Genomic DNA, 15,140 nt, shown 5'->3' with positions numbered 1-15,140 from the left:
TTGACTCTGTCATTGTAATAGGCAGACCTACACTGTATCCTAGGATACAGCAAACATTTAGACGTCAGTGGATCAAATAACATTCAAAACGTGGTTCTCTGTCACTTCACAAACACATTATCACCTGATTATGTTGGCCAATCAAAGTCTGATTATTGTGGCAATTGCTGGGCGTAGTAACTACTAACTTGATCAAAAACTAAATACTTGTCGCACAACTCTCGCTAGAGATCTTGCCAAGATGACGCAAACAATATTTCAATTAGTATATTGCGGCTCTCTTCATTAACATATTTTTTCTTAGTACAAACAAAATGTGCACTTTGCGATTTGTCGTAAACAAAATGCACATGTTTGCGTTGTGACTGGCCCATCTTAGCACATCTACCCTGTAGTGCATTGGGTGTTGATTTGCTTCAGTTGGGAAATGCACAAAGTAAATTAATGTCCTTACAGCTTTGTTTTACATAATCATATGACAGATACAATAATTGTACCAATCATGAAGAATGTGATACAAAAAATAGCTTTAGAAATGACTTCTTGTTTTGGATCAAATATGCAATTAGAAACCTACAAACACATCTCCTTTGTACGCTGGGCAGATTACTCTTTTGATCAACACAGGACATAAAAAAGACAGACAGGTGGACAGACAGATATATACTGTCTGAAATAAATTATGGAAAGGACACCTGATCCCTCAGGATTTTAGACTACGTAACCTTGAATGTCTTTCCCAAACCTGCTCTGCTCTGTGCCAGGTTTAATTAATGACTTTGTGGTTAGCTTGTATGCCGTGTGCGTTGAGAGGTTGAGAGTTTGATGTGATGCCAAGGTTCGCTCAGATGAGATGCCAGTGTAATATGACCATCCACCTGTCAGCTGGGATGCTAAACTATACTTGATTAGATAAAACTATCGTCATGGGGAAGACTTAGCTGTCCCATAGATTTTGATTGGGTAACTATAAAAACTGAGCAAGCAAAGTGCGGTTATGTCCACTGTGTAGCTGAGGATTAATCTTCCAACTCTGTCTATCTAGCAGAAAACTAGGATACCTCTTTAGCAATTACAACAAACATCCACCTAAGTGGCACTGTGCGCAATGCTAATCATTTTGCAGTAGAATTGTGAATTTAGTCATAATCCGTTTCTCACATATCAATACGGTCTAGCTATGCCTTATGTAATACACACGTTTATGTGATGTCACTGCACCAGGTGCACAAGTCCACTGCAGCAATTGTAATAAGGATGTGAATCTACATATCGTGTAGTGGGGAACTAAATTATTGTCTCAGGAACAATACGTAATGTAAGCCAAGGTGTTTTTTTTTTTTTTTTTTTTTTTTTGCCTGGTAAATATGCTGAGTGAATGTTATGGTATTTAAATTTGGAAAAAACATATTAAATTTGAAAGTTACACAGGTCAATGCAAAAGCACACAGTGCGTTTCTACTGGTACCATTGAGCCAGCGGGAGTTGTACTGGTCTGTCCGCATGGCCGTCTGCGTCCCCATTGTGCGGAAAATGGCTGCATCCGTTCCCATGAAGTCGATATAAACACCCGCATAGAGCTCACCATCTGTCCAGAAGAGGGAGAAACAGAGAGGGGGATCAGAGATCAGACAGCAGACAGACAGCTTCAGTCCTGGAATTCAACTGAGGAGCCAATTTCTTCGGCTCTTTGATATTCAACTACCAGCACCCAAGGCACAAAGCAAGCCGGATCTTCTTACCTTTCATGCCCCCGCAAGTAAACAGGCACCCCATCCATCCCACCCCCGAATTCTCTAGAGACTTAACTGAATAGTTTTGGAGTGTCATCACTGAGATTTTTGTGTCAGTTACTTCTTTAGCGCTAGGATGCACCAGGGGAGAAATGGGACAGTAGATTAGGGGGTTAGCTTAACCCATCCGCACTGTTTTTCACGCACCTTGATTCAATCCCAGCTCAGAACAAAGGAACTATCTATTATGTTTGGTTTTTTTTTTTTGCAACATACTTTTAGAAAAGTATATCATTTTCACTTCTTGAATTTAGATGTAGGACAGTAATTCGTAACATTTAATTATATTTCTTCTTTATCAACCCCTAGACCTAAAAGTTATATACTAGAGAAGCACAAACTACAGATTTCTACTGAATTTACTGCAAAGGAACAGTGTGCTATGATGGCTTATCCAAATTAGGCAGCCCCAACCTGCTGTCTCCTACTGTCACAATAACAGCAGCAGCAAATGTTAATTTATCCAGGGCCTTTCTTATAGGACGTTGTCTCAAAGTTCTTTTCAGTTGAATTTGAGAGAGAGAGAGAGAGAGAGAGAGAGAGAGAGAGAGAGAGAGAGAGAGAGAGAGAGAGAGAGAGAGAGGAGAGAGAGAAAGAAAGAAAGAAAGAGAGATGCTTCCATAATAGGCAGAAGTCATTTCAATGGGCAAGGGAGGCATATGGTCTGAAATATGTCAGGAAATAGTTTTGAACGTGTGATGTGAATGCTTCATTTAACTACTCTGGAGAAAAAGTGGGACAGTTGCCCCATTCTGAAGGAATGGCAGGTTCCGAGGTATCTTACAGCATAGCAGTTGTAGCCCTGGCTCTGTGGTAGAGCAGGTGTCTCAGCATGGTAGTGGGGCTTGTGTGTCCCGTGCTGGGAAAGGGGGCAGACAAACCAGGGTTAAAAGGAGCCAAAAACTGCAATCTTTAAAAAGGAACTCAAATTCTTGGCATAGTCCCGCCATTTTGAAGCACTGAGCGAGCTTGTCCAAATACCAGCTGGCAAGTCATGAGAACTTTGATTTGGAAAGCAGGGAGGGGGAAACAATTTGTGGTGCAACATGTGTAATCCTTAACAGAACCTTGTTTCAGATTCACACTGATGTTGTGTCACTCAATATCTCTGGGCCTAATCCTCGTCATTGATGCTGATTAGAGCAGAAGGGCAGTAAATTTGTTTTAACCATGATCGTTAGTTCCGCTTGGGGCGGCTGCAGCAGTACTAACATGTGGAGAGTGCAGAGACATTTACACGTGGTAATCTGTGGCTGCTTGTTTCTTATTTAAGCAGTAAGGTCCTCTGAAGTGGACATGACTATCTGGTAATGTCCAGTTTAAGTTTACCAAGGTCAAACCAAAAGCTCTCAACAAAGAAAATATTGTTTGCTCACAGCACAGCTGAGATCCTTTTGGGTTATACAGTTACTGTTTTTTTGTAATAGATTTACAAGTTTTTTTTTTTTTTTTTTTGTTTTTTTTTACTGTTTGCTGAACTCCCAGAAGGAAGTATGATAGCCTCCCAATGACCACATCTAGGTAAACCTGTTCTTATTTACACCAGTATTACATTATGCCATTATGGTGAAAATTAAACCATAAAGAATGAGATAAGAATAAGATTAGCAACATTATGCCCTACACATTTTTACTGCCCCAATAAATGAAATACTTGAGTAACTGTTCTATAAGGTAGGTGCAGAAGGTGTACTAGAGGGAAGAAGCAGAGACACTCACTTATCAAGGCTGAGACGCTGTTGAGTTTGGGGTCATACGAGCATTTGCCTTTCCCAGAATCCACTTTGCCAGGCTCCAGGTGGAAGATGTATTCCTGGAAAGGAAGGCACAGAATACAATCTATAAACACTATATTATGCACTCCATAGTAGACAAATATTGATTCATTTTATGAGCCCATTAGACACTCCATAACCTTTTACAGACTTTGGCCCATTTAAAAATAGCTGCTTGAGAGACTTTAGGCTCTCAGCTGTCTTCTACTGTGAAAGGACAGTCTGTCTGTAACCCATAAGTATCTGAAAACAACGTTATTTGCATTCAACTTTTTGCATTAAACATATTGCAGAGTTCTATGTATTAAATTTACTGGCTCTCCCATCCCAGTATTGAATTCTCGGTATTGAATTTCCCAGCAATATCAAAAGCTCTCATCTGAGAAAGAATGCATTACAAATCACCAGAATGACCTTAAGAAATACAAACATTTCAGTAAGACGTCGAATCAAATAAGACCAGGCCTTTTTCCAAATTGTTTTTCTTGCCATGACAAACAATGCATTTACATGGTGCCGTCAGCCATCAACACAAAGTTAAATTAAAGTGGTACTGTAACCTAAACCATAATCTATCAATGTCACCTTGACGCTACCATGTAAATGTGATCGTACAGTGCATAATTTCACTACTTAAAAAAACAATTAGGGACTAGCAAGTGTATCCAGATTTATTCCAAGCTCCAGGCTTCATTCACACTCTGGAGCTTCATGCTTCACGCTTAAAAAAAGGAAACAGGTAGGAGAACATTTTACAGCTCAGATCTGAAAGAATCTTTTAACACAATATTAAAAAGTAGTTCCCTGGGTCTGAAAATATCCGCACCTTTACTTCAATAAATCCATAATCCATTTTCCCAGTGGCACTTGAGGCAGTTTTACTGTAGCAGACCTGGGGCTGGGTGGCGCAGTTGAGCTTAGAAAGTCAGTATTAACAAAAGCTGTCAGTGTTATTGCAGGTACGATCCTGTCCTTGTTTGTACGCGATTAAACACCCTTTTTGTTATGTGAAATGAGTTCTGCTCGGTCTCATTGTGTTCCATATAGAAATAAGTCTTTGAAAGAGGCCAAAGATTGTACAGACATTCGTATACATTGTACAACGATTGTACAGACATTCACCCATATAAAACAAGTCATTCTTTAACACAGAGTTGCAGTGGCACAGGTTTGTATTTGTGTGACAACGCTTGGCCTGTGGACACTCATGCTCCACAGACTTTGTGGATAAACAGAGGACTTCAGTCTCCAGTGCTGTCAGGCACCAAATTCATTACAAATTCAGTCATGACTGGATCCCACCCAGGCTAAGGAATGCGCTGCATTTCCCCAACACGAAATCCATTAGCCCCATTTAAAAATAATAAACATTAAATGTCCTGCACAGTCCTCTTGGTCACCAATATGGTGTAACTACTTAATCAATTTAATGTTGTATTTTTTTTTTAATAAAAGTGTAAATTTTTTTCACAGGAACATTTTTCACAGTAAGGCTGTTTACAAGTTGAGTCATTAAGTACAGAATCATTTTTAAACATGGAAACTTCAGACCAACATTGTTTCCATGTACCCGCATTCAAAGAACGGCTTGGAACAATCATCCTATACATACAGGAATCTGTATCTCTGGGGGATTTTAAAGACAAAACATGCTTGTTATGGCAAAACACATGTAACTGAAGCTAATTAAATTGGTTGGAATGATATATGAATGATGTAACTTGTAGTGCCGGTTTTCCCCCCGGGAACCCCTATGAAAATGAAATAATCTGTCATTTTTTGTATAGAGGCCTATACTTGTATGCCAATGTTTAAATAAAAAGAAATAAAAAAGGGTCAAGGGGCAGAGACATGCACCCCCGATAAGGACGTGCTGGGTCTGACTCGGTTTGGGACGGCCCCCTGACTCCCTGCCGGGACGGGTGTGCGGCTTGGGGAGAGGCAGGACAGCCTATGCATGGGAGGGGCCAATGACCTTAGGCCGTGTCCCACCTTGTGATCGTTCGGCATTGAGGGTGAGGTGATGTCTGCGGCTCTGCTGGCCCTCCCTCCTGGCTGGGGCATCTGCAGGTGCAGGGGGGCCTAAAAACAGAAGATAACGACACAGGGGATTAAACCAAAACTGCAAGCAGTTTGGGATTGGTTCATTTGCATTGGAGATTTGTCAGAATGAACTGGGGTGACTGAGATACAAAACAACAACAATGACGGAGACTAAAACCCCTCCATCTTAACACAAAGATACAGCAGAGTTAATGGTTTGGATTGAAGCTTTTTGTCTGTCTTTGTTTCCACAGGGCAGGTACAGTGTAGCATCACGATGCATGCAGTGCCTATGAAAGCAAGAGACTTATTATGGTTTCTTCTACTATTTGGTGCCTTCATCAGTAGAAATTGAAGCCAATGTGGCCATGCGTTTCTTGTTATTTCACCAACCCATATTCATTACTGTTACTGCATATACAGCTCAGCCAGACAGTAGGCACTTGATGCTTTCTTTTGGCATTTGGGTAGAGGAAAATAGGTTCTGTAATACTGTAGAATAACTTCTTATTCAATGAAGCAATACTTGATTGGCTGACGAATATGTTTTCTGCAAGTGCAATGCACTTTGTGTGGTTTCATGGGGTTCAAATATCAACTAAATAGGTGGACCATAGTGTATACGCTGTTTCATATGGTCATTTGTTTGGTAATGGTAAATGGGTCCTGGAGGGAACAGTATAAGGAACTAAAAACTTTGCAAGCTAAATGAGTCCAAGCCCTTACGTCACCAATTTGGCAAAGGAATGGAGAGAGATTCCTAATTTTTAAAAAGCCCCAGTATGTGTATAGCCAAAGTATGTGTGTATATATATATATATATATATATATATATATATATATATATATATATATATATATATATACACACACACATATATTCTTTTTTTTTTTTTTTACACACATGAACTCGTCAGAATCATTGGCTCAGACATGGAAATTTAAACCTTTCTCCTAAACTTCAAATTAATTTATGAGACTAAATAGGCAGAGGAATAACTGTGCGCTGGGGACAGCAGCTGCCTTTGCTCGGATCACAGGCTGGAGGGGGGTGGGGGAGGAATAACAAGGCTGGTGATAGAAGGGAGGCCAGCTTGTTAATGACGGACTTTCAGAGGCTTCACTGATGAGCAGCGCTGACTGGAAGGCAGACTGACCCAGCAGGATTGGGAAATAAAAACTCTCCGAGAAAATACAGAAATAGAAATAATGAGCCCTCCTTTGACATCTGTCAAACTGAACCAACCTACCTGTCACATGAAGAAATCATTCCTCAACCTGACCAAGTTCTCCTGCTTTTCTTTCGGCCGGATTCTCACATAGAAGGCTGCGAGTCTCACTCCAAGTGAGAATCAACGTTATCAACTGGCTGAGCTGGTATCTTAAACTGAGTGCTTTAGCAAAAAGACTGTTCTGTTGTGTTAAAAACATACAAATCCATACCAGAGGCTTACGTCCTCTGTTGATGTAGGTGCATATGGGATTGTAGGCCCCGGTTCCACAGACGTATAAGTGGGTTCGGTTCCATGGCTCAATCAGGCGGATAAAGTTCCCACACTCCCCCTGGAAACCAAAAATAAAGAGGGAGATTAGCTAGGGATTTATTTTCGATCAGGACTATTCCTCGTTACACTTTGACCCTGACCACCTTAGTTATTCTAGGGGTGATGTCCCTAAGCAGCCTTTGAAATGGTTACAATATTTTGTTTTGTATTTCCCTTTGCTGTATTCCAGCTGACTGACAAGCTCTGGGGGTCTATCTCCTCTCGGCTGCCAAGCTGTTCTTGCTCTGCCAATCATACTGCCAGACCAGGCGAGGTCAAGGGTCAGTGTCCCAATGGTTCTGCTTGTTCCTCTTCACCCTTAAAGTCAACGGGGTCATGTTTCTGATTCCTGCATTGAGTGACCTCCTGATTGTTTTGTTTTTTTGTTTGTTTTTTGTTGAAGTGGGGGACTCCGACTCCGGAACATGTCTTTGGCTACCGAAACCATTCAATGATCTGTTGTACATCAAAATCTCTCCTTAACCAAACACACTGCTGCCTGCACAAATTGCAACCCCCACGTCTGCCTCCTCTTTATTCAGGTCACTCATGAAATGGGTACGCCAGGAAAAAAAGAACTATGTAAAACCCCAAGAATTAGAAAAGGCATCCCAATAGAGAGACCATTAATCTAAGGTAATATTGTTCTTTTTATTATATTCCACTGTGTTTTTAAAATACTCCCTTGAATCTCACACACTTCTCCTTATGCTCCTGCTTTTCTTTTGCCATGCATTTTGTCTGGTCTGACATCACAGCCCCTTTCATCATTTCCAAACTAACACATACCAGTTTTGCCTTCAAAGCATCAGATTTCACTCTCTCATTAAGCAGTGTGGATCATAAATTGATTAAAAAACCTACATTCTAGTCTTGGGATGCTGATCACTTTCAGAAATATCCTAAGATCACTTATGTGAAATACAGATATTTTGAGCTCTACAACTTATATAAGAGAATGCTTTAGCACCATGACATAAAAAGCTATTAGGGCATTTGGCACATTTTTACAGCAGTCTGCCAGCTAGGCCATCACCCCATGAAAAGCGTTTAGAGTCTAGGGCATTATACTTAGAGTGGTGTGTACAGAAACCTTTAAAAATCGATGGCAGTGGTACAATACATACCACACAAAACTGACCATAAGTGAACAATGGTAGATAGTGAAGGTAAAAATGAGGGGGTTTCAGATTGTAAAATGAAGGTTAAGTGACAAGCGGAGCTGCTTTGTAGCATGGGCTGCATTAGAGCCGTAAGCCCGAGACACTGGAGTGCGGAAATGAGTTCAACCCAGGGGTCTCCAGAGGACCTCGGGACAGTTTTATGTGACATTTAAAAAAAATCCATCTGCTCCCGTTTGGAAAATAAATAAAAAAGAGGGAGACCGGGCCTGCGAGCACTGCTGTGAAATGAAGCACATGCTCCCCTGAGCTCGGAGGCCATTTCAACAGCGGCTGTTTGGTTAAAGCATTCTCCGCTCCAGTGTTTGTTTTTGCAATTGCTCCCCATGCTCCATTTTGCTGTTTATTTTTCAATCTAATAACGTGGAGCACCTTCCGGGCAGTAAGAGCAAAGGGCTGGGAGGGGTGGACAGTACTGTCCCTTGTAATGAAAAAAACTGCAGGCCCACACTTCAGGCCTTGTATAGGGCACACATAGATTATACTCTACATATTACACTTTACAGTGCAAGTAGATATACATACAGTATATGCACTATGGAACTTCAACCATAGTTATAAAAAACAAAATGATTCAGGTCGTGATTTAGTAAAGCAAAACTATTAATACACCACCCTTTCATATTTATATATTTTTGCATGTATCTATGTAAAACACACAATTATTATTACATAACCATGGTATATAGAGAGGGTGGATATGTATTTTAATATACAGACTCACATACCACACAACACGGTCTATAAGAAACACTTACATTTGTGTCTTTGCCAGATAAAACACACTCGTCCCTTCTTTGCTCGGAAACTGGCCAGTGGATCTGAAAAGGACGATAATTGAATAAAGGGATGAACAAACGAGTCAATAAAATAAAAAAAATCAGTATCATCATATCAATCTGTTACATCAGGTACAAATGCAGTATTACAGTGTTTTTTTTTTTTTTTACGCTTTTCTGCCAGTACTAGGACCCTATGCATACAAACAGTTCATTTACAGATCATTTGTATGTTTGCCGCACACATTGCATAATAACCTATTGCAAATGCTGGCACAATTACCTCTCTAGAAACAAGGTAAAACGAGGGTCCTCTTACTATAAGTGGCTCCTTGTTGATATCATGAAGGTCCAAAGACAGGATGTAATCTTTGCTCCCGACGTACATCCGATCATGATCTTCATCCATCCGCAGGATCCGGTAGTCTGTCGTGTTCAACAGGGATGAGAAGTGGTGGGATGTGCCAGTGGTCTTCAGTTCTGTTATTAACAAACATACAAAAAGATTGTGAATTTAATGAGCAATCCATTCTGTGCTCCTGGCCTGCAACTTAATAATCAGCACCAAAATACTTTGAACAATCCACTACTGTTATTCACAGTAACACAATCCCCCAGAACAAAGAATTGAGCACAACATGTCACATTGATGCGAACTCCTTAGACAAAGACGTTGCTAGGGGTTGCTTGAGTTTTATTTTCTAGTACAGTGTCTGTCAATTGACAAAGCCATCGTGTTACAAAGACCACTCCTTTAACACAAACACAACTGATTGGTAAAGCAGGTAACGAACAAAATGCCAGTGTACACAGACACACACACACACACACACACACACACGAGTGATTACTCAAAAACAGAAAGGTGAACTTAAGCACTTGTTCTTAACTGAATAATACACCCTTGTTTGGCTCTTAGTTAGATTATAAACACTCTTCAACTGGTTTCCAAGAAATAAGGGCCATACAAACAAACTTCTCTAAACTAGAGCACTGCCTGAATAGATCTTGTTGATGTTGGATGACTCAGTGTCACAGCATTATGCCATTAGGGAAAAGGTCTCAGGATTTAATATATACTTTGGACAATGACCTTTACAAAACAAAACTACAGCATGGGCTAGGGCTTTGGAAACAAGACTATGCATAGTACTTGGAAATAGCGCAAATCTCCTAAATTTGATTCCAAACTTATTTCACAGGTATCTGTAGCAATGCCTTGGACAACAGGAAGGATTTGTTTTACAATTTGTCACATTGCCCAGCACTTCTGTGCAAATACAAGCTCCCACTTGAACCACTTTGCTTTTTTTTGTTCAATAATAGCAGTGATTAGAGGGGCCTGCTTTTGGACAATAGTCAAGCTTTTGTGACTGGGGAAGGTGCAATGAGAATCAATGCCTAAGACAATTAACGGCCCCAGTTTTTTGTTGGAAGGTAGTGTAAATAACTGTGTCCTCATGTTTAAATATTGTCTAAACTGATTTAACAACATAGGATAAAGTTAATAATGAAATGTCTGCCTACCTGTCTTTAGAATAGATGACGGAATGGTATTGGAGCAGTTCCCATGGTAACCCTCTTCCATTCATGTATTGTATGTTCAATAATAAGACCATGAGGAATTCTTGTTCTTGAATGAGTGACACCTGAGGCCAATCTCCAATCTTCATACCGTAGACGCCCCCCAGCCCCCCCCGGGACTATTTGTCTTGCGGAAAGTAGAAGGATAGAATGCAAAGGGCTGGAGATGAGCTGCTGTGGAATGGCTTTCATTAAGGGTTACATATATAGGCACTGAATTCCAGAGGCCAGACGCAGGCGAAAGCTGCAGGATCCATGCTTTCTTTCAATCTAGCTGTCAATAACCTATCAGGGTCTATTTGTCTTTAAAGAAAGGCTCATTGGGACCATCTGCTGGGTGGGCCAAGCTCAACTCCAGTCTTAGGTATCAACAAAAAGAGCACAGGGTGAGGAGTTTAGAGACGGTGCTGAGTAAAGAATTGACAGCAACAGAGACCAAAGTCCACCGAATGTATTTTGTGCTTTCGTAAAACGGCAAAACTGACTTGTTGTGGCTAAAGCAGTCAGACACAAACAATCCCATATAAGGTACAAACTTTATCTGATCTACTTGGCAGTACTGTTATGAGTTTTTTTAAAGTCTTAATCGCAGAAATTCGTCAAGCTAAATATCCAAAAGGGACAACAGTTTTTTTTTTTTTTTTTTTATGTGCAAATGTCTCTGCCTGCCAGCAATAACTGGTAATAATGATAAGGTTAAGGTTTAACATGTGTTAACAATGTAATCAATCCTACCAATTCTTAAAATAGAAATTAGCAAATTACTCAGGTTTAAAATCATATAGTAGTACAGTGCTACCCCGTTATTATGCAGTTGTCGGAATCCATAAAATAGGAGACTGCGTTATTTGTGTTTCGCCTTATAACACAATATTGGCATTTTTGTTCCCGAAATGATTTACAATGCTTACAAGCCAAATTAATATTGTAGCGTGCGCTGGAAAATGAAGAATGGAAACGCACACAATTTACAGGTACTCGAATCCACGGTTTATTGGGATGATTATTCCCAGACCCTGTTAGCCTAGGCCACACCAAAAACAACAAACAGTCTTGCACTCTCACAGCAGCACGTTCACACAGCAGCTTGTCTCACTCTTTAGCACAGAGCATTTCTTTCCTAGAGCAGCCCTCTTTGGAATCAATCTGATCAAGAAAACCTCTTCGTTTTTCCTCGTCTTTTAGCCATCCACACAATGTAGATTCTGCAACATTTATATATTTTGAAATGGCTGCTTGAGTTTCACGTTTTCTTACTCTGTCCACTGTATCGAGTTTCATTTTAACAGAGAAAGATTTTTGTTTTTTGCTGTCTGCCAGGCTTCGTACTCTATCTGGAACGTTCACCCAACGTTTGCGAGTCAAATTGCATTATGGGGGAAATGGGAGCCACAACCTTACCGTATTATAACCGATTCCGCACTATAACAGGTCGCTTTATAATGGGGTAGCACTGTATAAAGCTTCAGTTTAGTAATTTCTGTCATTTTACATTTTCAGCTGCAATATATAAGCAACAATACTTAATATTTATATTAATTATTTTCAACCTACTGCACCGTATATTAAATAATGACTGCTTTCTTTCTACTGTCCACAAACCCAACCCCTCAGTTAAATCACCTGCTTTAATCAGTCAGGCATCTATTGACTTTCTAAGTTCCTTTCTGACAGCAGACATTGCAATTGGTGCTTGGTATTGTTTAAATGTGTACAAGAACTAAGTGAACCACAAAAGGTGTCACTTACTTTGTTAAAGCCCTGTCAATACAGTTTGAGAAGTAAAACAGACCCACCTCTCAAAACCCTGGGAGTACCAGCATTAGTTGAAGAGTTGAAGAGTTGAAGAAAGCCATCAAGCTTTCTGCTCCCCATAGAACTCATGGCACAGAATGCATCCAAAACTTGTGTTCTTTAAATACCTAGTCACAGTGAACTATGGCACATGAAAATATATGCAACCCATTAAAATGATCTGAACAGTGATAGATCTAAATACTACTGCCCTTTGGACCAACCAACATCAAACAGTGCAAGCAAGATTCTGTAGCATTTTGTCTTTAAAAAAAGTATGTGAAATGCCAGGGGAAGCCCTATTTTAGATCTAGCATCAACCAGAAAAGATCTCCATGCTTGACCAGGATCTTGGCTATATAATTGATCCATGGCATATTACCAGTAACTACTTGTAATATATTTTCTTACTAAAAGCTTTAAATTACTTTGCTTGTTAAACTGGTGTTTTAATCCAGTAATTTAAACTATATAATCTGATACACTGCTTCCGTAACGGACCACCTGTGGAAACAAGAGCAATTTCTTGGTAGGTTGCAGGCTGTGCAAATATTGACACATAATACATAATATAATTAAATGAATAAATAAAAATGACATTGACTGTGCAATATATATGACACACTCCCATCCATGCTGCAGTGGCCTTTTGTAATGGTTGGTTCTATTCATAAAGCTTTAAGTTATTTAAATATTTAAGCAAGCTTTAATTGGCTAAGATGTTCCACTGACCTATGTACAATTCTAAACTGTGACAGCCTCCATTAAATACCACCATATGAACATGTACTTCAAGTTGGGCAACAGGATTAGAACCCTTTATTTTAAAAGGATTATCCAGATTTCAATAGTAGCCTGTTTAGAATTCTTGAAAGTTACCTTAATACATCCCCTGTGGAAGCTTCTCCAATTGTGGGGTTCTTAACCTTTATAAGCCCCCAGCAAATGAACAGCACCTTTTTTTTTTTTTTTTATTTTAAACACAACACATGGGAAGAGGTCTTCATTAAGAGGGAAATGAAACTCTCTGAAATTTGCACGGAGTAACCTGACCTTGAGGGGCTCTCAAGTGGGCAGCAGCGCAGGATGGGGAGGTAATACCAGCTGAAGGTCTAGTCCCAGCAGGCTGTCTGACGGCAGCCCTGTTCTCTTTCCAGTCTAATGAACCCAGACAATTGGGCCTGCTGTCTGGGACACAGCAACCCAGTCCCCTTCTCTGACCTTGCTGAAGTCTGTTGGGCACTACAGCACTGCAATCCCAGCCCAGTCTGTGGTACCACAAGCTTTTCCCATGTTTAGAATATACGTTTACCATACTTTACCTTGCTTTTACTGTGTTTATTATATTGGTCTCTTTTTACTGTGGCACACCATAGGATTGGTAATGGTTCTATTACTTAAGCAGAAAATAGTGGTTTTGTAGTTGTCTTTAATGTTGAAGACTAAAACGCTAAACATTTCAACTAGACATATATTGGAGTGATTGAGCGCACAATTTTAGGCTAAGTGGGTTGAATATTGAGCTAAGCCTAATCTAAATGATTCTCAGTTCTTGAAAGATAGGGAATGCTGTTAGTTAGTATTAAATTGGACGGGGCTTCTGGTTTACTGAGGTTTAAACCAAATCAACTGCAGCGAATGACACACAAAATGATACATTTCTGCAGCCCTACCTATCCTGTTAGAAAGCCTCATTTAATCATTATTGTGTTATTTGTTTATCCTGGACAGACCCTTGAGATGAAAAATATTTTTCAAGAATGTCCAAAGGGACGTGCCTGGGCCGCTAACAATTCACATGTATTTATTTATGAAATGTGTTAACCAGGATTACACAATTGAGACTAAACATTCAACATTTATTCATTAATCCAAGCGTTAAAACAAACACAAGAATACTTCAATGGCAGGGTTCCTTATGCACTGTTGGCTTACAACATCTAAAACAATTCACAGAGCTTGAGATATCCCACACTCCCCAACTGAATCCATGCAGCTGACACTCAGATTTGAAGGGCATTAGCAGCTGAATGGAAACTGCAGCTGTTCTAGCCTTGCCATGCCCAGCAGGGGTCACTGTTTGGCAGTATGAGAGTTGGATGGGTGTTAGGTATGGGTATTAAAAAATGCCCAAAGGATAATGACTCCTCTCTCCACTGGCAGAACTGAGGCTTTGCTTTCCTCTGCCTGCTGTCCCTGGGCTGCTGCCACCCTCAGATCCCTGGGCACAGGTGCGGGCACTGACATGGCTAGGAAAATAAGTCATCCACCAGATACTTTAATCCTCGCAAAGACCAGCACACTGCCCCCCACCCACACTGCTACAAATCCTCTCCGTGTCACAGAGCCCACCCATCTCAAATCAACACTTTGTGCCATTGCAAAGGCGTCAAGTGTGGATTAAACTCTTGCACCTCATCAACAGCTTTTAAATAAAATAGTAGGTAACAAACACTGCAGATGATCTGTGCCAGCTGACCAGCTCTGAAAAACTGCCAAAGCCTCTTTGCTGTGATTGAGTCGTTCTTATCATTTCCAATGTGAACTGCAGCTCAGTCAGACACAAAAAGGGTTATGTTATCAGTGGAAACTGCCAAGCTGGCCATTTGAAAATGAACAACACAATACTAAAAAGTGTCAAGGGACA

The 15,140-nt window shown here is 40.3% G+C and overlaps 1 protein-coding gene across 3 annotated transcripts in view; it reads right to left on the bottom strand.

The window, feature by feature from the left end:
* LOC131697725 (semaphorin-3F-like) overlaps window positions 1-15,140 on the bottom strand; it is a 76,708-nt gene that overhangs the window by 17,017 nt on the left and 44,551 nt on the right. For 2 of the 3 annotated variants that reach the window (XM_058988742.1, XM_058988743.1), the window contains 6 exons: window positions 9,435-9,595; window positions 9,095-9,157; window positions 7,055-7,174; window positions 5,561-5,650; window positions 3,513-3,606; window positions 1,469-1,588 (listed from right to left, as the gene is read on the bottom strand). In XM_058988742.1, coding sequence (XP_058844725.1) covers window positions 1,469-1,588; window positions 3,513-3,606; window positions 5,561-5,650; window positions 7,055-7,174; window positions 9,095-9,157; window positions 9,435-9,595 — 648 coding nt within the window. The remainder of the gene's footprint in view (window positions 1-1,468; window positions 1,589-3,512; window positions 3,607-5,560; window positions 5,651-7,054; window positions 7,175-9,094; window positions 9,158-9,434; window positions 9,596-15,140) is intronic. The other variant, XM_058988745.1, reaches the window with a different exon arrangement.

This window comes from Acipenser ruthenus, chromosome 16 (assembly GCF_902713425.1).
Source record: "Acipenser ruthenus chromosome 16, fAciRut3.2 maternal haplotype, whole genome shotgun sequence".
NCBI lineage: Eukaryota > Metazoa > Chordata > Actinopteri > Acipenseriformes > Acipenseridae > Acipenser > Acipenser ruthenus.
This window is presented reverse-complemented; position numbering and strand designations above follow the sequence as displayed.